At 42.4% G+C, this 22,323-nt stretch overlaps 1 protein-coding gene across 26 annotated transcripts in view; it reads right to left on the bottom strand.

Annotated features, from left to right (window-relative positions):
- Nucleotides 1-22,323, bottom strand: part of LOC124121099 (basement membrane-specific heparan sulfate proteoglycan core protein-like) — a 257,025-nt gene that overhangs the window by 77,890 nt on the left and 156,812 nt on the right. For 25 of the 26 annotated variants that reach the window (XM_048382878.1, XM_048382879.1, XM_048382886.1 and 22 more), the window contains 20 exons: nt 21,986-22,102; nt 21,119-21,235; nt 20,313-20,438; nt 19,800-19,916; nt 18,952-19,059; nt 18,288-18,404; nt 16,241-16,357; nt 14,188-14,318; nt 13,386-13,527; nt 11,541-11,684; nt 11,150-11,269; nt 8,972-9,103; nt 7,748-8,035; nt 7,013-7,137; nt 6,550-6,723; nt 5,738-5,833; nt 4,438-4,521; nt 3,356-3,501; nt 1,062-1,173; nt 184-297 (listed from right to left, as the gene is read on the bottom strand). In XM_048382878.1, coding sequence (XP_048238835.1) covers nt 184-297; nt 1,062-1,173; nt 3,356-3,501; nt 4,438-4,521; nt 5,738-5,833; nt 6,550-6,723; nt 7,013-7,137; nt 7,748-8,035; nt 8,972-9,103; nt 11,150-11,269; nt 11,541-11,684; nt 13,386-13,527; nt 14,188-14,318; nt 16,241-16,357; nt 18,288-18,404; nt 18,952-19,059; nt 19,800-19,916; nt 20,313-20,438; nt 21,119-21,235; nt 21,986-22,102 — 2,627 coding nt within the window. The remainder of the gene's footprint in view (nt 1-183; nt 298-1,061; nt 1,174-3,355; nt 3,502-4,437; nt 4,522-5,737; nt 5,834-6,549; nt 6,724-7,012; nt 7,138-7,747; nt 8,036-8,971; nt 9,104-11,149; nt 11,270-11,540; nt 11,685-13,385; nt 13,528-14,187; nt 14,319-16,240; nt 16,358-18,287; nt 18,405-18,951; nt 19,060-19,799; nt 19,917-20,312; nt 20,439-21,118; nt 21,236-21,985; nt 22,103-22,323) is intronic. The other variant, XM_048382884.1, reaches the window with a different exon arrangement.

The raw sequence follows: 22,323 nt of genomic DNA, 5'->3' as shown, positions 1-22,323 counted from the left end.
AAGGCAAGGTAACAACAAGTACTATTTAACATATTTTGGTATTACGTGTCTGGTGATAGAACCACCGACCTTTCTCTATCTAGGAAGACTCTCTATCAACTAGGCCACGGAGGCGGAAAATATCCTTTGAACCATGAAATTTGATGATTCAGCGAAATGTGAGACAATCCGTTTTCTACTCACCTTGCATTCCCCACTGATAGGGTCACAGTCGTTGGAGTGGCCGTTGCACTGGCAGGGCAGACACTCACCGAGGTAGCGCCCCCGACTCACACGATAGAACCCAGCGGCACACACCTGACAAAAAGAAATTTCAATCAACTCATTATCTACTTCATCTTGTAAGGAACATGAGGATGATTTCCCCAACCAGACCTTTCCAATCTTTTTCATTTCCTTCTGACTTTTCCATTCCTCATTCTCTTCTCTCAGCCCTTTTCCCACATCACACACAGCACTACCCTCCCTCCAGTCTCTCCTTTGTCTTACCCACCCCATGCCAACCACATTCCTATCACACCCAGCACTACCCTCCCTCCAGTCTCTCCTTTGTCTTACCCACCCCACGCCAACCACACCCCTGACACATACAGCACTACCCTCCCTCCAGTCTCTCCTTTGTCTTACCCACCCCATGCCAACCACACCCCTGACACATACAGCACTATCCTCCCTCCAGTCTCTCCTTTGTCTTACCCACCCCACGCCAACCACACCCCTAACACATACAGCACTACCCTCCCTCCAGTCTCTCCTTTGTCTTACCCACCCCAACCACACCCCTAACACACACAGCACTACTCTCCCTCCAGTCTCTCCTTTGTCTTACCCACCCCAACCACACCCCTAACACATACAGCACTACCCTCCCTCCAGTCTCTCCTTTGTCTTACCCACCCCATGCCAACCACATTCCTATCACACCCAGCACTATCCTCCCTCCAGTCTCTCCTTTGTCTTACCCACCCCACCCCAACAACACCTCACACCCCTATCACACCATCACCCCACCCCAACAACACCTTACACCCCTATCACACCCAGGACTTCTGGAGTCTCACCTGACAAGACAGTCCAGTGTATCCTGTTGGGCAGGTACAATCTTCCACAAGCTCAGCACGGCCAAGTCCTGTTTCCTGAGAGACGGCAGTGCTCAGTAGTACATTGCTGATTCTGTAAGACAACGAATACAACATATGTCATTGTTACTGCAGTTCAAGTTTCACACAGACCATAGGGTGAGCATATTGTGGGAAATAAGTCCAAATTATGGAGGTCGTAGACGTTCACCACTTCGGGTATGGAATCTGGCTGGTTGTGTGATGAAGCTCAACACTGTGCACTATTGGGCCTTAAACAATCTGGAACAGTATGGCAATCCTAACCTAATCGCAGAGTGAGTGAGAAAAGATTTTCATAAGTCCTTTAGCTGAGGGGCAAAAACGATGTTCAATCATTATACTTACTTACTTACTTACTTACTTTGGAGATTTAACGTGCGCTTTCCGACTGATGCGTATTTCGCACACGGGCCCGGCCAGGCCATTTAATGTGTTTCCGAAAGGGGCGAAGGTGGTCTGTGCAACCCAAGAGGGGGGTTTTAGGGGTTGCTTATATAGAATTTGGGAATTTTGAGATTTGGAATAGATGCCGATGGGATTGGGGAGGAGAACTAAGGGAGCTGGGTATGGTGGATGTTTGTTTGTTTATGTGATTTTGATTTGGTGAGTTATTGTGTTTTTAGATGCGTTTTATTAGTTCCGTTTTGATTAAGAATACGCCTAAGGCCTTGAAGTTTTCTAGTTTATTTTGTGGGTTTAGTATTGCTTCTAGAGTTAGAGCCTTGTTTAGATTGAGGGTGGTTTGTAATGCGGTTCGATGTGTTAGGTAGTGTGTGCAGTGGATGAGTGCGTGTTCTGGGGTTTCTGGTTGTTTGCAGTGTGGGCAGTTACCTGTAGTGTGTTTTTTAATTTTTTTTAGGTGGTTATTTAGGTTGGTGTGTCCTGTTTGGAGTTTAGTGATTACTCTGTCGATTTTTTTGGATGGATGGAGAATTTTTGGTTTGGTTAGTGGTTTGCTGAGCACTTTTTTGATTTGGCTATTTGAGTTTAGATATAGGTTATGCCATTTTTTGGTGATTTTTTGCTTGTTTACACTTTTAATTTCTGATTTTGAGATGGGTAAGTTTAAGCTTATTTCTGGGATTTTGAGGGATAGTTTAGCTGCTTTTTTGGCGTTTTCATTACCGTATATTCCTACGTGGGCGGGTATCCACAAGAAGGTTATTTGTTTGCCTGCCTTAGTTAGGTCGTTGGAGCTTTTAAGTATTTGATTTATTAATTTAGGTCGGTTTTTGGTATTTTTGTTTTGGAGGGCTTGCAGTCCACTTAGGGAGTCGGTAAGTATTAGGATTTTTTTGTGGTTTTTGGATTCTTGATTATGGAGGGCTGAGGCCATGCCCATTAGTTCTGCCGTGAATATTGATTGGTTGTTTGGGAGTCGGAAGGATTGTGTGGTTTTAATTGGTTGTGTGGTATGGACTCCGAAACCTGTGTGTTTGGAGGTCGGATCTGAGGATCCGTCCGTGTAAATGTGACACCAATTTGGCCAATTTTCGTGTATGTATGCTAGTGTGGTAGTTTTAGCTATGTTTGGGTCGGTTTGTTTATTTATTTGGCTAGCTAGTGTTGTGTCTATTTTGGGTATTTTAAGTTTAGGGGTGAAGATATTTGATTGTTTACAGTTTTGTTTAAGATTTTTAATTTGGTGTTCATTTAGGTAGTTTGTTATTCTTTGGGATATTGGGGTAAGTAAGGGGTGTTTACGAGCTAGAGCTTGGTTTTTGGGGCTGATGTTTTGGTTTATTAAGTTTTGGATGAGAGGGTTTGATTGGGTTTGATTGGGACGCGGCCCAATCATTATAAGTGTCTGACCTGAAGGTATAGTAAGTGAAATAGAATCAATCACCATAAGTCTCTACTTAATGACAGGGTGAGTAATATTTAGTCCTTGTAAGTCAATGACCTGATGGCAGAGTGAGTGAGAAGGAATCAATCATCGTAAGTCTCTACTTAATGACAGGGTGAGTCATATTAAGTCCTCGTTAGTCTCTGACCTGATGGCAGAGTGAGTGAGAAAGAATCAGTCATCGTAAGTCAATGACCTGATGGCGGAGTGAGTGAGAAGGAATCAATCATCGTAAGTCAATGACCTGATGGCGGAGTGAGTGAGAAGGAATCAGTCATCGTAAGTCAATGACCTGATGGCAGAGTGAGTGAGAAGGAATCAATCATCGTAAGTCTCTGACCTGATGGCAGAGTGAGTGAGAAAGAAGCAGTCATCGTAAGTCTCTGACCTGATTGTGGACTGACGGTCATCGTAAGTGGCTCGGATGAGGACCCGAGTAACATTCTCCAGCACCATCATGAGATCCTCGCGATTGGCGTACTCCGAGATGGGGGTGTCTCCGCGGCGTGGGCCGTCGCTCTTGTCCCAGGCAGACTGTCAACAGAACAGATACAGATCAGGTTAACAAGTACTCTTGTTGAGTGAGTGAGGGAGATTACATGTTGCTTTTAGCAATATTCCACCCTTGCAAGTTGGGGCACAGGCATATGACTTTGAGACACTGCACCCTAATGGAGGATCAAACCTAGATTACGGTACCAGTTCATTATCTGCCTAAAAAGACTACCAGCCCTTTACCTGCTGTGGAATCCTATGGGCCCTTTACCTGCTGTGGAATCCTATGGGCCCTTTACCTGTTGTGGAATCCTATGGGCCCTTTACCCACTGTGGAATCCTATGGGCCCTTTACCCACTGTGGAATCCTATGGGCCCTTTACCCACTGTGGAATCCTATGGGCCCTTTACCCACTGTGGAATCCTATGGGCCCTTTACCTGTTGTGGAATCCTATGGGCCCTTTACCTGCTGTGGAATCCTATGGGCCCTTTACCCACTGTGGAATCCTATGGGCCCTTTACCCACTGTGGAATCCTATGGGCCCTTTACCTGTTGTGGAATCCTACCAGCCCCTTATTTGCTGCAGAATCCAACAACAATACCAGCCCCTTATCAACTGTAGAACTCTCCCAGACACCATATCTGCTGCAGAATCCTACCAGCCCCTTATTTGCTGCAGAATCCAACAACAATACCAGCCCCTTATCCACTGTAGAACTCTACCGGACCCCATATCTGCTGCAGAATCCTACCGGCCCCTTATTTGCTGCAGAATCCAACAACAATACCAGCCCCTTATCCACTGTAGAACTCTACCGGACACCATATCTGCTGCAGAATCCTACCGGCCCCTCATTTGCTGCAGAATCCAACAACAATACCAGCCCCTTATCCACTGTAGAACTCTACCGGACACCATATCTGCTGCAGAATCCTACCGGCCCCTCATTTGCTGCAGAATCCTACCACTTACCTCAACCAGTGGAATGTCGACTCTGAAGGGATCACCTGCATTAGCAGTATCAGCGGTTCTGTGGTACAGCGTGATTCCGTTACCCTGACAACAGAAACAGAAACATTCACTGCAGTGGTACTGTTGTATACAGGTGATAAATCATGAAAAACTGGAACTGCTGGATTCTGCATCGATAGTGTTTTAAACGTCCAATTTTTTCAAACCGATGACAATTGAAACTTTTTTCATTATGGTCGATGGGAATGGAACCCAAAACCTTCTGATTAGTAGTCAGATACTACCCATTGGACCACAGAACTTGTTTGAGATAGGTGGTTCATAAGAAGGTACCATGTTTCCCTGGCCAGATATATTTTACATGCACTTTTTTAGACTGTCGTAACACACTTTTACATGATATTAAACAAATATTAATAAAGGTGAGGTGAAAAGGGGTTTAACGTCGCATCCAAGATTATTGCACTCATATAGCGATGTGCATGCACTCATATAGCGACGTGCATGCACATGTGTGTGTGTGTGTGTGTGTGTGTGTGTGTGTGTGTGTGTGTGTGTGTGTGTGTGTGTGTTACTTGTACTAGTTCAGACTTATGCCGATTTTATAGTGCTAGCCCACTGAGATACCATGCTGCAGTTTAACATGAATACCCTACTCAGACACAGTATACTGACTCCGAGCCAACCAGTACTTCTCTTAGCCCCTTAATGCTGACCGCCAGGCAGGGCAACAACAATTACCATACCATTACCATGTTTATCGGTATGATGCGGCCCAGGGATCGAACCTCAGACTTTCCGTTCTCTAGGTGGACCCCCTACCACTAGACCACAGAGGCGGTCCAAATATTAAAACTTTCGTGCAGCAGTGACATGCGAGTACAACTTTCGTGCTGCAGTGACATGGCGAGTAAAACTTTCCTGCAGCAGTGACATGGCGAGTAAAACTTTCCTGCAGCATTTACATGGCTGTAAAACTTTCGTGCAGCAGTGACATGCGAGTAAAACTTCGGATTAAGGCCGACTCACTCACTGCTTCCATGGTTTTACTATGTCAGCCAAAACCACGGAGTCTTATCCCTGATGTAAACTCTTGTTCGGTACCAAAGATTCTGTATTTTCATATATACGAAACTTCCATGTAAGTGGAAATAACTACAAATGAGTTTGTTCCAATCATGTTCAATGTCTCCTAAAGGCCTCAAAATGTAAAGAAATGGTTGTGATAGTCAATAAACTAAACAATTCTAGAGCTCCAATAAAGACTTCAGTGGTTCATTCTACAGAGGTCAGCACTGACCGTGATGATGACGTCCTGGTCCTGGGTGGGACGGGGGAAGTTGCTGCGGATGTTGTAGGAGACGGTGTAGCTCAGTTTGCCTCCGTAACTCGTCAGCTGTAACAGACGAGGGAGGGAGGGATTACACACAGTTCATATAGAGAGAATGTAGACTCAGCCTGTTTTCGAATCATAAACGTCATATATATATACTTCATATGTGATCCTTTTGAGAGCTTAATGTATGGTAAGTGCGATATAGATTTTTAAATAGCTATATATGATATTTAGGATATGGAAACACATGAGGGTAATGATCCATTATAATAAAATGTCGTTCTTAAAATAATCGAAGTACTGGTTTCCGATGTACGGGGACGGAAGACTCCAGTGACCTGATGACCGATCACGGAGTCGAAACTTACCCTGTTTCCGAGGTACTGGGAGGGAAGACTCCAGTGACGTGATGACCGATCACGGAGGGGAAACTTACCCTATTTCCGAGGTACTGGGACGGAAGACTCAAGTGACCTGATGACTGATCATGGAGTCGAAACTTACGCTGTTTCCGAGGTACTGGGAGGGAAGACTCCAGTGACGTGATGACCGATCACAGAGCGGAAACTTACCCTGTTTCCGAGTTACTGGGACGGAAGACTCAAGTGACCTGATGACCGATCACAGAGCGGAAACTTACCCTATTTCCGAGGTACTGGGACGGAAGACTCCAGTGACAGGATGACCGATCACAGAGCGGAAACTTACCCTATTTCCGAGGTACTGGGACGGAAGACTCAAGTGACCTGATGACCGATCACAGAGTCGAAACTTACCCTGTTTCCGAGGTACTGGGAGGGGAGACTCCAGTAGTAGCTGCCTTGCTGCAACACGCGGTCGAAGTCGGACACAGAGAACTGGCGTGATGTTGGCAGGAACTGAATGAATCCGTCCTCCACAGGCAGGAGATCTCCACGACGGACCATCTGGATCTGGTTGCCAAGGGTGATCTGACAACAAAACAGAAAATGTAAACATACAATGCAAGAAGATTGAGGGGGTGGGGTGTATGAAAAAAATCCAACCTTGATGAGTATTGACTTTTATAAAGGAGATTGTTCAGTGTCTAGAATCATTTGCAAGAATATCTGAGATAATTCTGTTTGGTGAAATCTTGACTGTGTTTTATAAAAAAAAATTTGGATGCCTTAAGAACTTGTAGTTCCCTTAACAAAACAAGGCCTTCCTGAGGAGCACAGACAGCAATCTTGCAGCAATATCAAGACAAACTAGTCTCACCTGAGATTTCTGCAGATTTGAACTGTAACATGTCTTGGTCTGTCCGAAGCAGAAGCACTTAACACATTCACCGATCTGTCTGGCGCCAACATTGTAGTCTGGCGGCTGACACACGCCAGCTTGACCTGGGGGTACAAACACTCCAATGAGAGGCATGTAAGTTAATATAAGGAGAACACTAAGTTACTTCTTTCAACAACAAAAAAGTTATAGATTATTCTTGTCCACTTCAAAACACCATCACCTCACTTGAGTCTAGTAACCATGACAACCTTAGTTACCAACTTCAATTTTTCGAAAACCTGAAGGATGACTTGTTTAAAATAGTCACATGGTCAAATTTAACTGACACTATAAAATGTTCTCCATTTCAGACCTGGATAATATTACAAGTAATTAAATACTGTTCCAATGAAAATCAATCACTTGAGAATTTTATAATTTTTAAAGAACAGTTCAACATGTGCTGTCTCCTTGGGAAAGTGAATTTGTTCGAAATGTGTCTCTCTTCACCCAGCAGTGAATGGGTACCAGGTAAGATGAGATGGCAATATGGCTGTTAACCTTCTTGCGCCTAACAGGGAGCTTGGGTTGTATACTTCCCAGGGAGCTGGGAATAGTTTTTGAGGGCACACTGATCCGGTGACCGGGGTAATAATAGCGTTTTGAGCATGCCCCTGAGTTGTGTGGAAATATGCGCAATAAAAATGGCCAATTATTATAATTATAACTTACGCCTGACAATGATGATAGCATCGGGCACGGCAAAGATGGAGCCTTTGTTGTTGAGAGCCTCGCAGGTGTAGGCCCCAGAGTCTTCTGGGATAGCTTGATTCACAGTGAGGCTGCCACGGCCGTCAACAGACGTGACAACAACACGCTCACCCGTGGGGATGTTGCCCCAGTTGAGACGCCAAACGATGAGTGGAGTGGGGACACCGACAGCCTCGCACACGATGGAGAAGGAGCCTCCGACCTCGACCTCGACCTTGGGAACTGGCGGCTTCACGATGGTAGGTGCAGCTGTGGAGGTAAGTAGGGCAGACACATGAACAGTGTTCCACAGGCATTTCAGACATATGAACAGTGTTCCACAGGCATTTCAGACATATGAACAGTGTTCCACAGGCATTTCAGACATATGAACAGTGTTCCACAGGCATTTCAGACACATGAACAGTGTTCCACAGGCATTTCAGACACATGAACAGTGTTCCACAGGCATTTCAGACATATGAACAGTGTTTCACAGGCATTTCAGACATATGAACAGTGTTCAACAGGCATTTCAGACATATGAACAGTGTTCCACAGGCATTTCAGACATATGAACAGTGTTCCACAGGCATTTCAGACATATGAACAGTGTTCCACAGGCATTTCAGACATATGAACAGTGTTCCACAGGCATTTCAGACAGTGTTCCACAGGTGAACTAAGTACATGATGGAGCGTTGTAAATAGGATTACAACTGAGAATAGTTGATGCTACTTTTAGTGATATGGTCTTAAGGCATTTCAGACATTTGGACAGTGTTCCACAGACTGTTATCTGAAATATGACCTTGTGTGCTGACGACTAGGTGCCTCATTCTGGCGGCGTAGGTTCGAATCCAAAAAAGTACTAGAATCTGTACTTTACTTACATTATGATCACTTTCTAAATGGCATTGTGTGTTCAAAGGTTTCGACCATGGGAGCTGTGCCAATTTACACTTGTCAGAGGGGTACACAAAGTATGTGATCTAGACTGCCAGTTGTCAGACTTTCCTTTTTGTGGAAGCCTCGGTGGCTGAGTTGGTTAGATCACTGATATAGTGTGCTGGCGATTAGGTGCCTCACTCAACCCAAGAAAGTACTAGAACCTGTACTTTACTGAGAAAGTGTTATCCCAGATATAACATGTGTAACAGTTTTCCACAGGTGAACATATAGAAGGAACATTAGAATTTCACTTACCACAACCAATCTCATCCGAACGGTCCTGACAGTCAATCTCTCCATCACACTGGTAACTGGACGGAATGCACTGGTCTCCAGTCAGACATTTGTACTCATCAGCACGGCATGCAGCGCCGGGCTCCCGGGTAGCTGGAACACAAACGATCAGTGAGGGAGCTGTGTGTTTGCTTGTTTGTTTATTGTTTAAAGCTGCACTCAGCAATAGTCCAGCTGTGGGCCAGACAATCCAGTGATTGACATCAAGAGCATGCTTCTTTGAGAGGCATTTATAAGTTGGAGTACTAGTGAGTGAGTATGGTTTTACGCCGCTTTTAGCAATATTCCAGCAATATCATGGCGGGGGACACCAGAAATGGGCTTCACACATTGTACCCATGTCGGGAATCGAACCCGGGTCTTCGGCATGACAAGCGAAAGTTGGAGTACTAAGTACGAATAAGACATATGGATGACGCTGCACGGTGCACGATTACTGCTTGAGTGAATGAATGAGTGAATGTTGTTTTATGCCACAGCCAGCAATATTCAAGCTACATTGGGGTAGGCAATCAAGTAACTGAATAGATGAACGTCGGGTATGATAAAAGTATGCAAAACCCAAGCGCCGGATCTCCCATCTCCTGGTTGGAAGGTGAACCCAGGTCACGGGGAGGACAAGTCAGTGCTTTAGCCACATCAAAGACAGCAGGATTATTGTTCAAACTCAGTGATAACACACCAAGGTGATGCAATCGTTGCCTCTAAGAGAGCGTATAACACTATGACAGCGGAAATGAAACGGCATGACATCATTACAATACATACACAACACAATTCCAAGAAGCAGAGCATAGTGATAGAAACCTCCACACAGCCCCATGGCTACAGACAGGAAGTCCCCTCTTGCAGAGGTCAACTTAGTATAACAATGTGGACAGGTCACTGTCACATGACGTATCTACCATATCTCCTTCACAGTGGGGAATATATCTATATATAGACTACAGGTTAAATAGGCATACCGTATTCGACGTAATAAGCGCCCCGCTCTAATAAACGCCCACTGCGATATTTGCTAATACATTGGCTAGTGAACAATCCCAATTAGCACCCCTTCCGATTGATCAATGTACACAAGATTTATTTATTCGCGTATAATACGCACTCATGTGTTATATGCACCCTTGATTATGGGCAATTCAATTCTTGAAAAATATATCTGTCGTACATAAACATTTTAGTCTGTCAGCATAAACAACGAAATTTATCTTTCAACTGTTTTTTTTCACCAAAATAATATTCTAATAAGAGCCCCCATATTTCTAATTTTGAGAGCGCCCTGGGCGCTTATTACGTTGAATACGGTAATCAGAAATATTCCAGCTTTATCAGCATAAATTACTAAAGTCAAGCCCAGGCAAACCAGTGAGTGAAAGAATGAGCATCAAGATGACAAAGTCATCTATTATCCTCTGCCCTTTCAAATATGTGTATAAAGTCACGATTATGTCATACACTTCATGTAACAGAAGGGTTAATCCTAAAACTTGTGAGTTCAACTGACATTATTGATTATGATTGATGTCTGAAGCAAATGATTCCGTCTATTCTTTAAACGCTTGTAATACCTTCCCAGGATATCAATCAGTAATGGTACTCTTCCTGACGCCCGGGAAGATCTGGGTAAGAATAGGTCTTCAGCAACCCAACTTCAGCTTGTCGAAAGAGGTGACTAACAGGATCGGGTGGTCAGGCTTACTGACTAGGGTGATGCATGTCCTTTCCCTATTGTGTGGATTGATGCTCATGATATCAATCACTGGTTTGTTTGGTCCGGACTAGATTATTTACAGACCGCCGTCATAAAGCTGGGATATTGCTTAGTGCGGTGTTAAACAAATAATAGACTGAGTTTTTCATCAGATAACAATGTTACACATGACATGAATCATAATCCCTTGACCAAATAATTAAACTTCTACAATTCCGGGATTGAAGAAAGAAGCTTTTTTTTCTTGTTTTTCCATTCGCACTGCATAATGAGCAGTGTCCCAGGATATCAAGGTATCAAGTCACAAAAGCAGCCACACCACTTCGCCTGACCACCCAGTCCATGAAGTCATATAACTTGCCCGAGACCAGTCCTACTCCGAATCTCCACAGGGTTACAGCATGGAACCTATATTGACTACTTACGACAGTTGGTCTCGTCTGAGTCATCACCGCAGTCATTGTCACCGTCGCACCTCCAGATCTTCATCGCACAGCGGCCATTGGCACAGCGGAACTCATTAGGTTCACATGGCAGAGCAAAATCTAGACAAAAAGATACATTTTCCATTTCATATCCTTCAAATATCTTATTACATGTTTCCTGTCTAACAATGGGATGAACATAACACTGTAACTGATTTAATGCAATCCATCAACTCACCCTCTTCATCCAAGTTATTAAACAATAATTGCACATTGGGGTCTTTTCTCTCCATTGATGTTCACGCAATAAAGGTCCGACATACACCAAACCAAATTTCTAAAGGAAAATACATAATTGGACTGATTACATCGTCAAAGGGAAATAACTTACTGCAGTTGGTTTCATCCGACTTGTCCGTGCAATCGTTTTCTCCATCACAAAGGTAGTCACGTGGAATACACTCTCCACTGGCGCAGGTAGCCTCATCAACACCACAAGCACCAGAGATATCGGGACGCTGAGTTGGAGGTCCAACTAGAAACAATACAGGTCGAATGAAAGTCCATGAGAGACACACATTAAACACTTCCAGTATAGCAGAGCAAGAGTGATCCATTCACCTCCAGGTGTACTGATGTACAAAACAACCTTACAGCTACGACTGTCTTAAGTCTAGGTCAAGGTTACGATCATAGAGACCCCCATTCGGATGCAGGATAGCAGTCTAAGAGATCCCCATTCAGATCCAGAATAGTAGTTTAAGAGACCCCATTCAGATCCAGGATAGTAGACTAAATGACCCCCATTCAGATCCAGGATAGAAGTCTTAGAGACACCCATTCAGATCAAGGATAGTAGTCTAACAGACCCCCAGTCAGATCCAGGATAGTAGTCTAAAGAGTCTCCCATTTAGATCCAGGATAGTTGTCTAAGAGACGCCCAATCAGATCCAGGTTAGTTGTCTAAGAGACCCCCAATCAGATGCAGGATAGTAGTCTAAAGAGTCTCCCATTCAGATCCAGGATAGTTGTCTAAGAGACCCCCATTCAGATGCAGAATAGTAGTTTAAGAGACACCCATTCAGATCAAGGATAGTAGTCTAACAGACCCCCAGTCAGATCCAGGATAGTTGTCTAAGAGACACCCATTCAGATCAAGGATAGTAGTCTAACAGACCCCCAGTCAGATCCAGGATAGTAGTCTAAAGAGTCTCCCATTCAGATCCAGGATAGTTGTCTAAGAGACCCCCATTCAGATGCAGGATAGTAGTCTAAAGAGTCTCCCATTCAGATCCAGGATAGATGTCTAAGAGACCCCCATTCAGATCCATGATAGTTGTCTAAGAGACCCCCGTTCAGATCCAGAATAGTAGTCTAAGAGACCCCAATTCAGATCCAGGATAGTTGTCTAAGAAATCCCCGTTCAGATCCAGAATAGTAGTCTAAGAGACCCCCATTCAGATGCAGGATAGTAGTCTAAAGAGTCTCCCATTCAGATCCAGGATAGTTGTCTAAGAGACCCCCATTCAGATCCAGAATAGTAGTTTAAGAGACACCCATTCAGATCAAGGATAGTAGTCTAACAGACCCCCAGTCAGATGCAGGATAGTTGTCTAAGAGACACCCATTCAGATCAAGGATAGTAGTCTAACAGACCCCAAGTCAGATCCAGGATAGTAGTCTAAAGAGTCTCCCATTCAGATCCAGGATAGTTGTCTAAGAGACCCCCAATCAGATCCAGGATAGTAGTCTAAGAGACCCCCATTCAGATGCAGGATAGTAGTCTAAAGAGTCTCCCATTCAGATCCAGGGTAGTTGTCTAAGAGACCCCCATTCAGATCCATGATAGTTGTCTAAGAGACCCCCAGTCAGATCCAGGATAGTTGTCTAAGAGACCCCAATTCAGATCCAGGATAGTTGTCTAAGAGATCCCCGTTCAGATCCAGAATAGTAGTCTAAGAGACCCCCATTCAGATGCAGGATAGTAGTCTAAAGAGTCTCCCATTCAGATCCAGGATAGTTGTCTAAGAGACCCCCATTCAGATCCAGAATAGTAGTCTAAGAGACCCCCATTCAGATCCAGGATAGTAGTCTAAGAGACCCCCATTCAGATGCAGGATAGTTGTCTAAGAGACCCCCATTCAGATCCAGGATAGTAGTCTAAAGAGTCTCCCATTCAGATGCAGGATAGTAGTCTAAGAGACCCCATTCAGATGCAGGATGAGGGTACACTCACTGAAGTCCACCTGGAGTCTGGCTGTTGAGGTGTAGCTGCCGGAGGTGCTTGTGGCGGTACAGATGTAGTCACCAGCATCTTCCTGAGTCACGCCGCGGAAGGACAAGCGTCCATTCAACTGGTTCGCACTGAGAGGCAGAGGCTGAAAAGTTGATGCAACAGATGAGTTTTTACAATATTGTACATATATCACATGTGGTAGTTCAGGGTGGGAGGAAAGCTCAAGTGCAGAAGAACAAGGACTACTTAGATGAAGTCTCTGACAACATGAATGGTGCTGACAGACCATGGACACATCTGATACTCAGACCTACAGATATCTACACGCAGTATCAACATGTCTCCTCTCTGTACAAACACTGCATCAAATAGCACCCTACTGAAATAGCATTCTCTTCATATTATTCATACTCAATATAGAGAATCTCACCCTCGATATTAGAAAATTAGAACCGGGATTCGAACCCACAATCATAGGTTTCTTGAGCATCTAAGGGATGTAACACTGGTGCTTTTGGCAACATTTCAATCAATGTCACAACAGGGACACCATGTCCATGTGAGGAATCAAACCCAGGCCTTCAGCATGCTGAGCGATTGCTTTAACCACGAGACTATCCCATCACCCCCTGAGTGAGTGAGTAAGTATGGTTTTATGCCCCATTTAGCAATATAAATCATGGCGGGGGCCACCAGCAATGAGCTTCACACATTGTACCCATGGGTCCTAAGCAAGACAAGCGAATGCTTTAACCACTAGGCTACCAACTGCCCCTCCCGTGACTTGAGCATTAAGACTCACCCTGTCACCAGCCCGACTCCAGCGCACAACACTCGAAGTGGATCCAGTCACTTGACACTCAAACACGGCTTCTCTGCCTTCCCGGACTCTCATCGTTGCTGGCACGACAGAGATGTCGACTCTTTCCTGCTCTGTTGGACATCAGCACAACTTATTACAGGCTCTTTCGTATTTTTCAGAAACTTTGAATATTATTTCGAAAGGAACATTTACAAGTGATTTCTGAGATGTCTTTGAAACTTAATGGACTATTCATATTAGCCTCGAATAATCATATGCTTATTTTCAGCTGAACATAATTTCAGAAATAATTCTTTTTTCTTTTTCATGACATTTTACAGAAACTTGTAACACTATTTCTTCCAAAGAATAGATTCATCTCAAGGACAACCGATATTTGTCTTCCAGTATCAAATGATAAATGCCAGCCACAAAATTTCCAAAATATTTTTTAAATCATATTTTCACTGATTGAGTGTGAAAGATAAGTCGGTGCAAATGAGAAACTCAAAGAGCATCAATGCATAGTGTTTGGCACACAAAGACTGCAAGACACTGCCAACCTCTTGATGACCTAGAAATGCAAAAAAGGCTTCTCTTGGTCATGCGGACCAAAATATGCTTGCGTTGCTGCCGCTGCTGCTGATGCAATATGGCGAATTTGACGTTGTGCCGCCGCGTTCTTTAGATCAGTGTGGCAATGATCACTGCGTTGCGACAGCATTCGTGAGTTGAATAAACTATGCAGCTATAAGCAACCAGCTTCCTCCCAGGAAGGGCTCTATGCACTGACTAAGGTGTTTCTGGGATGGGGTTTTTAAGCATGGTATTTTCAAAGCAACATGCAACATTTTATATGGAACAGTATTTGCAGGGTTGAAGGGTTTGGGATTTTGTGACATTGTGAACGCATTAGTCTTGTGGCATTCAATTGAAAATCATTAATTTCGCATGAAATGTAAGTATGATCGAAGTACAAGCAACTGCAATCTATAGAAGCGTAAACGCATGACATTAAATAAGAATATGATGACAAATATTGCACCAAGGCACTGTAGCTCACCCATACATTAAAAGCAGGACATTTAAAGAAGTATGTTTAAGATGGTACATCAGTGTCTTATCGCGAACACCTGGTGTCATCACTGATTTTCAGTGAACCATTCACATTTTCATCCCAATCCCAATTAGCAGCCCTTCCAATTGATCAATGTACACTTATTTATTTGTGCATAATATACAGTCGTGTGTTATATGCAACCTTAATTATGGGCAATTAAATTCTGGAAAATGTATCTGTCGTGTATAATATCAGGCTTTCACCATCAACCACAAAATTTTCAATCTTTCGACTTTTTTCTCTCACCAAAATTATATTCTAACAAGAGCCCCCAATTTCTATTTTTTCTGATTTCTGAGAAGGTTCTTCAATTTTATATTTCAACCCATCCTCAATGTTAGATCATAATGACATGTATCAATCTTAGTCCCAATTTGGTTCTACAGTATTAATGCATTGTCATCCCTATGGACACTCGGAGATGATGGACAATATGATGGACAATATGATGGACTTTATGATGGACATTATGATGGACAACGGCAATACCAGAAACCCACCCGGACATTGGGTCCTGGTGAGATGAAAGTCACTCAAGGTCAACATGTCAAACAGTTTCTTTTATATCATTATCTTATGACCTTGAAATATAAGCATCACATGAAATATTTTCTGTGTCCAAATTTGTTAATACAAGCAATGATATATTTTCATATCTGGCAAATAAATGTTTTTAACTGAAATTAGAATCCTGTTTGACATGAAACCTTTTTGTCTTAGAAAGTGATGAGATGTTACACGTTTCTAAAATGATTGATGTCAATGTTTTCAAATCAAGCTTTAATTGCTAGGCCTTCTTTCGAAAATAAATAATTCTAAAATCATTTTAACCACCATCAAAGAAGCGGTAAATATAATTCTGGCCAAATTTATAAATAAACATCTCAAGCACTTTCTTATTTTACTGTCACCAGTTAGCGCGCAGGAACTTACGACAATCAAATTCGTCAGTGCCATCTGCGCAGTCATATCTGCGATTGCAACGACTAGCTCGGCTGATGCATTGCCCATTCTGGCACCGGAATTGGTCGGAACGGCAACCAGGTGGTGCTGTCAATCAGAGAGTTGTCTACCTCATGCAACAGTAGAAAGTCAAACATTCCCATGGCAACAAGACATGGTTCCGACTAGTCAGTGGAGTGCAAAATAAGTTTTGGGATATTCTTGGAGATTGAGAAACAAAGACGGGAAAGGATCCATGTGCCAAACATAACCTCATTTTCATATATCCAAACACAATCGTAGAAGGATTAGACGACCAGGCTGAGGAAGCACACAGGCAGGTATATATCAAGGCATTCCCAGAGGCCAGGAATAAGGAAAATGGCATAACAAAACACCAATATAAGGTCATGAAATTTTTTTTTAATATAAATATTTTAGTTTCTCAAAAGTGGTATATATTTCAGTAATACAAGGACCAAAAAAGAAGACTTTCAAATTTTAGTCAAGATGATTACTGAATTGAATTCAATGCTAAATACCTTTCAATTTAAGGAATTAAGTACTCTTAATAAATCCCAATTTTGGTCAAAACAAAGTTTCTCCCCATTTTGCCTGCCATGGGGACGTAGTTGAAAACCTCTCTGCACAAAACTCAATCTTGTGTCTGATTCCAAACTCACAGAATTTCATAGGCGCATATAAAATCTTATGTCCATTTTACATAATAGCAAACTGACCATAAATTAATATCAACATATATCACACATTCTTTAGATTTCATCATTACTTCCGATCTTACTTTAGACATGTACATTTTTTGCACTCCCCTCTCTATCTGCTGCTGTCATTATTTTGCCATGTTGATATTCATAATTTGAACCTGATGACCTGTCAAATTTCACAAATGCAAATTACCTGTTTTTTGTTAATAAGAAATGAGTCACACAACAAATAAAACACGGTATACAAATTTAAACATAAAAAATAATTAATTTGTTCAAGTTATTATAATGAAAACTACACTGAGAAATTTCATAAAGACTCATCCCCAATAGAACAGATTCATATTGTCCCACGCCAGTACAACCGGTATGTCATGTGACTCATTTCTTTGACCAATGGCTGTTCAGGACTAGATCTCTGGTGCAATATTATAGTTATAGCACAAGAGACTAAAGCAAGGGAGGTTTATATAAGCATGCAGTATTTACAAAACAGGTAATCTGCATGGAAAATATAAACTAAAAAACACTAACTCTTATTTGACAGAACCCGTGAGTATACAGGTATTTCTAGATACATGAACTGAAAATAGTGACTGTTTGTTGAAAGTTCTCTATCAAATATTCGCCCTCGTGTTGTAGTTAATTTCGCAGGGTGGCAGACAAGTACATCTCCATCACTGATCGCTCTTTTCTCTGTAAATTCAGCTAAATTGCCTCTTTCGCAGTTTTTAGTGTACGCCAGAATTTGCAAAAATTATATGTAATTCCTCTTTCTCAAATGGGAACATTGGACACACCTATCAATTAATTGTTGATTCATGTTGATAATTCAATCCTTATTGTGACAACCTGAAATTAATTTAATGAATTCTGTGTTTGGTTGGAAGTCCCTCAATTGTTAAACTTCAGGAAACAAAGCATATCTAAGGAGTGCTGTTCGTAGTGCCTCGTTCTGGAGAAAACAAACAACGCATCCTGGGACACTAAGAAGCGTATGTGCTCGGTAACCTAGGTTCTGTATCTAAATAAGGTGGAGGGTATGTCACACATCAACGTCTAAATTCAGTGTTCGAAAATGCCCATCTGCCAGTTTCCGATCACAAACTGACAATGTTTCAGTCGTACTGATTTTCATGAAAACTTTCTACTTTTCCAAATGAAGTTAATTTTTAAATTAAGGACAGAATTCCTTTTCAGATGAATTTCGAACACTGTTAAAATTAATTGGTTGTTCCCTGGGGTAGATTCATTCAGATCAAAGGCGAGATATTCATCCCAGCATTCATAGCAACAGGAAACATGCAACTTACGGCATTCCTGTTCGTCACTGCCATCTGCGCAGTCATATCTGCGGTTGCAGCGGTCAGCTTTGCTGATACACTGACCATTTCTGCATTGGTATTGGTCATCGCGACATTCTGCAGGTGCTGGAAAGTTCAAGGTCACGGATACGAAACCCATCAAAACATCAAAACCCATTACATCAATTCTTGCCTCACAGAAGCTACTTTCTAAATAACAAACCAAGTCGATGTCTTCTTTTTTTACAGGATTATAACAAGCATCATGTTTCATCCTAGATTCCAAGCAATATACACCAATCTATCATGTAATAATAGTGTTATTGATGTGACAGATCCTATAAACTTGGTATCATGATCCGATATATACCTGCAGATGACAATCAATATTCTTTCAGGTTTAGGGTTCTCCAATACAATTGATTTTCTTATGAACTACGGACACTAAATTTAAAGTCTTGAGTTCTTTTACCATTTAATTCAAAATATATTCCATCAAATTCTATGAATAGGCCAAAATACAGTTTATACCAATTAACAATGATGTATTTCGGGACATTAATTTTCTTCAGGTTTGGGGTTCTAAGACCATTTCAATCAAAATACATTCTATCAAATCTATGAACAGACCAACAGAAACCAGTTCACAGACTGAAATATTTGAAACACTTACGACAGTCACCCTCGTCACTACGGTCGCGACAGTCTGCGCGTCCATCACAGAAGCCTGACTTGGGAATACACTGGCCGCTTGCACAGGTAAATTGGTCCTCTCGGCAGGCTGAAAATACAGAAACATAGATTAATACTTGCCATGTTGTACTGATTCCCTACCTTCCACCATCTCTGGCCTCACTATGAATTTTAGGGTAAGATGGCGCTGAAACCAATGTCAAGGTCATGGACAGTCAGTCTGAAATGCAGATGATTCAGACTCTTGTGGTGCCATACCAGGGGAGGTAATAATGTTAATAGAGGAAAGGCAGACCACAACAAAGTTTACAGATGGATTGACATAAACAAATGACATGGACATTTGAAACAAATTTACACAAGATTATTTGTGCTTCGTTACTATCATTACAAGTGATAAAATCGTTAAAACAATTAATCAGCTTAAGATTTGTGCACATTTTGCGAAGTGTGAATTAACATAGTAAGTCAAAGTTTTTATGAAGATTGAAAAGCTGAATTCATCTAGACTATTGTGCAGTGATCATTCAAACATGAAACATGGACAAGGAACAGACATTGACACACACTGGGACAATCTGTAACTGTCCTGACCTTGACAAAGGGGAATAACTCTATGTTGCAGCGCCATCTGGAGGGTCAAGAGCCCATGCTACCGTTACTACAACTTTTTCATCTGACCCATCAGGCCAACGTTATTTCATTGTGCAAAATAATATGTATTTAACAAGTATGACATTATAAGTTAAAAATATACAAATTATTCTGGAAGCATTTAAAATATTGAAATATATAATATTTATGATATGGAAAAACACTTCAACTTACTACATTCCAGCTCATCACTGCCATCAGAACAGTCGTACTGTCGGTTGCACCGTCCCTCCGAGCTGATGCACTGGCCACTGTTGCAACGGAATTGATCTGATCGGCAGCTTTGGGGAACTGAAATATTATATAAGGCTCACAACTAGCGTCCTACATTCTGCAGTAAAAGTTTTTCTCAAAATCTCAAGCTGGACCCATGCAATTTAGTGAGTGAGTTGGGTTTAACGCTGCTTTGAACAGTATTCCAGGTATATCATAGCATGTCAGCTTAATGTGGGAGGAAAGCCTAAAGTGATGCAGGTTTCAGACGTTTACCACGAGCATGGGTATGGTGCTGACAAATCTAGAAACATAATCAGGGTGAACCTGGATTCGAACCCATGATCATAGGTTTCTGGCACGCCCAAAGGACGCAACTCTGCAATGCGAACTGCGACGCCTTTGACGACTGAGCCACCTGTGCCCCCTTGAAATGGATGACTATTTTCTTAATGCTACTCATGACCAACATACCGCACTCCTGTTCGTCGCTGCCATCCGTACAGTCATATTTTCTATCACAGCGCTCGTCAGAACTGATGCACTGGCCATTCTTGCAGGTGAACTGGTCCTCTGTGCACGCCACTACTTTGTCTGGCACTGAAATAGAAACATTACTTGAAACAGGACCCACACAATGTAATATATCTGCCAGGGCTGCAGATTCACAAAGTCAGTAGCCAATCAACGGAGAGTAGGATCAAAACAATGCTCATATGACCTGTCAAGCAGTCAGACTGTAACAAGCCAGAACAAATATGTCCGGGAGGAGGTGGCGGCTGTTTCAAATGACATGGTCAGTTACCGCCAGATTCAAACATTAGTTCCCAGAGAATGAGAAGACACACGAGGAAAATGGCAATTACAAATGAAACCCGGGGACATGAAAGTTGTGGAACCGAGGCGAGCGGGAAAAATAACAGTCGAGCGAGCCTGCACGTTTTCTGTTTCCTTCCTTTGGTATCAATGGGTTGTTTGGACATTGAATATGCATGAGTTTTACCACTTTACCACTCACCGTGAAACCCACGAGCATAGGTATGGTGCTGACAAACCTAGAAACATAATCAGGGCGAACCGGGATTTGAACCCACAATCATAGGTTTCTGGCGTGCCCAAGGGATGCAACTCTGCACAGCGAATCGCATCGCCTTAAGACAACTGGGCCACCCATGCCCCCCTTGATAAAATGAGTGAATACTTTAACCACGAGGCTACCCCATGGCCCCAATTTAATGAGACAAAGATACATGTCCCGATTCCCTTCTGTTGCCACTTACCACACTCCTGTTCATCGCTGCCATCAGAACAGTCATATTTCCTATCACAACGTTCAGCAGAGCTGATGCACTGGCCATTCTTGCAGGTGAACTGGTTCTCGCCACACTCGACTGGAGCTGCAACAAATAGGTAGTTGTATGTTTACACCCTACTGTCTTCAGCTGACGACTGAGTCAGTCAGTGTGTTGGGTTTAATGCCACCTTAAACAGTGTTTCAGGTAATATTTCAGCTTGATGAGGAGGAAAGTGACACAGGTGGTAGATGTTAACTACTTTGGTGAAGCCCACATAATCACAGGTATGAAACCAATAATCACAGGTATGAAACCAATAATCACAGGTATGAAACCCATAATCACAGGTATGAAACCCATAATCATAGGTATGAAACCATAATCACAGGTACGAAACCCATAATCATAGGTATGAAACCCATAATCATAGGAATGAAACCATAATCACAGGTATGAAACCCATAATCACAGGTATGAAACCCATAATCACAGGTATCAAACCCATAATCATAGGTATGAAACCAATAATCATAGGTATAAAACCCATAATCACAGGTATGAAACCCATAATCACAGGTATGAAACCCATAATCATAGGTATAAAACCCATAATCACAGGTATGAAACCCATAATCACAGGTATGAAACCCATAATCATAGGTTTGAAACCCATAATCACAGGTTTGAAACCCATGATCACAGGTATGAATCCCACAAGCTCAGGTATGAAACCTAGAATCTCAGGTATGAAACCCAGTATGAAACAAGAATCGCCATAGTGAAGAGAATATTAATGTCAAGCCAATATTTCCCCCTAGAATCCCAAAAATGCATGGAATACGAAACACTTACGACAATCCTGTTCGTCACTGCGATCAGAACAATCAAACTGCCTGTTGCAGCGAGCTGCGGTACTGATACACTGGCCGTTACTGCAACGGTACTGGTCAGAGCGGCAGCCAGGGGGCGCTGCAATAGATGGTTGTTAATTCATGATTGACCCTGAGAAATCAATATTACCCTGTGTTTCTGAGCAATAGGGTATCATTCAAATCATTCATTGCCATCTCAGTTCAGTCAGCTATTGGGGTTCAATGATTAATAAAAACACAAAAACAAATGTTCCTGAAAATAATTTTTTCTAGGATTTGCCCCACACAAAAGACTAGTTTGCTGGACATACTGGTTGA

This window comes from Haliotis rufescens, unplaced genomic scaffold, assembly GCF_023055435.1.
Source record: "Haliotis rufescens isolate VD_foot unplaced genomic scaffold, xgHalRufe1.0.p SCAF_42, whole genome shotgun sequence".
Taxonomy (NCBI): Eukaryota; Metazoa; Mollusca; class Gastropoda; order Lepetellida; family Haliotidae; genus Haliotis; species Haliotis rufescens.
This window is presented reverse-complemented; position numbering and strand designations above follow the sequence as displayed.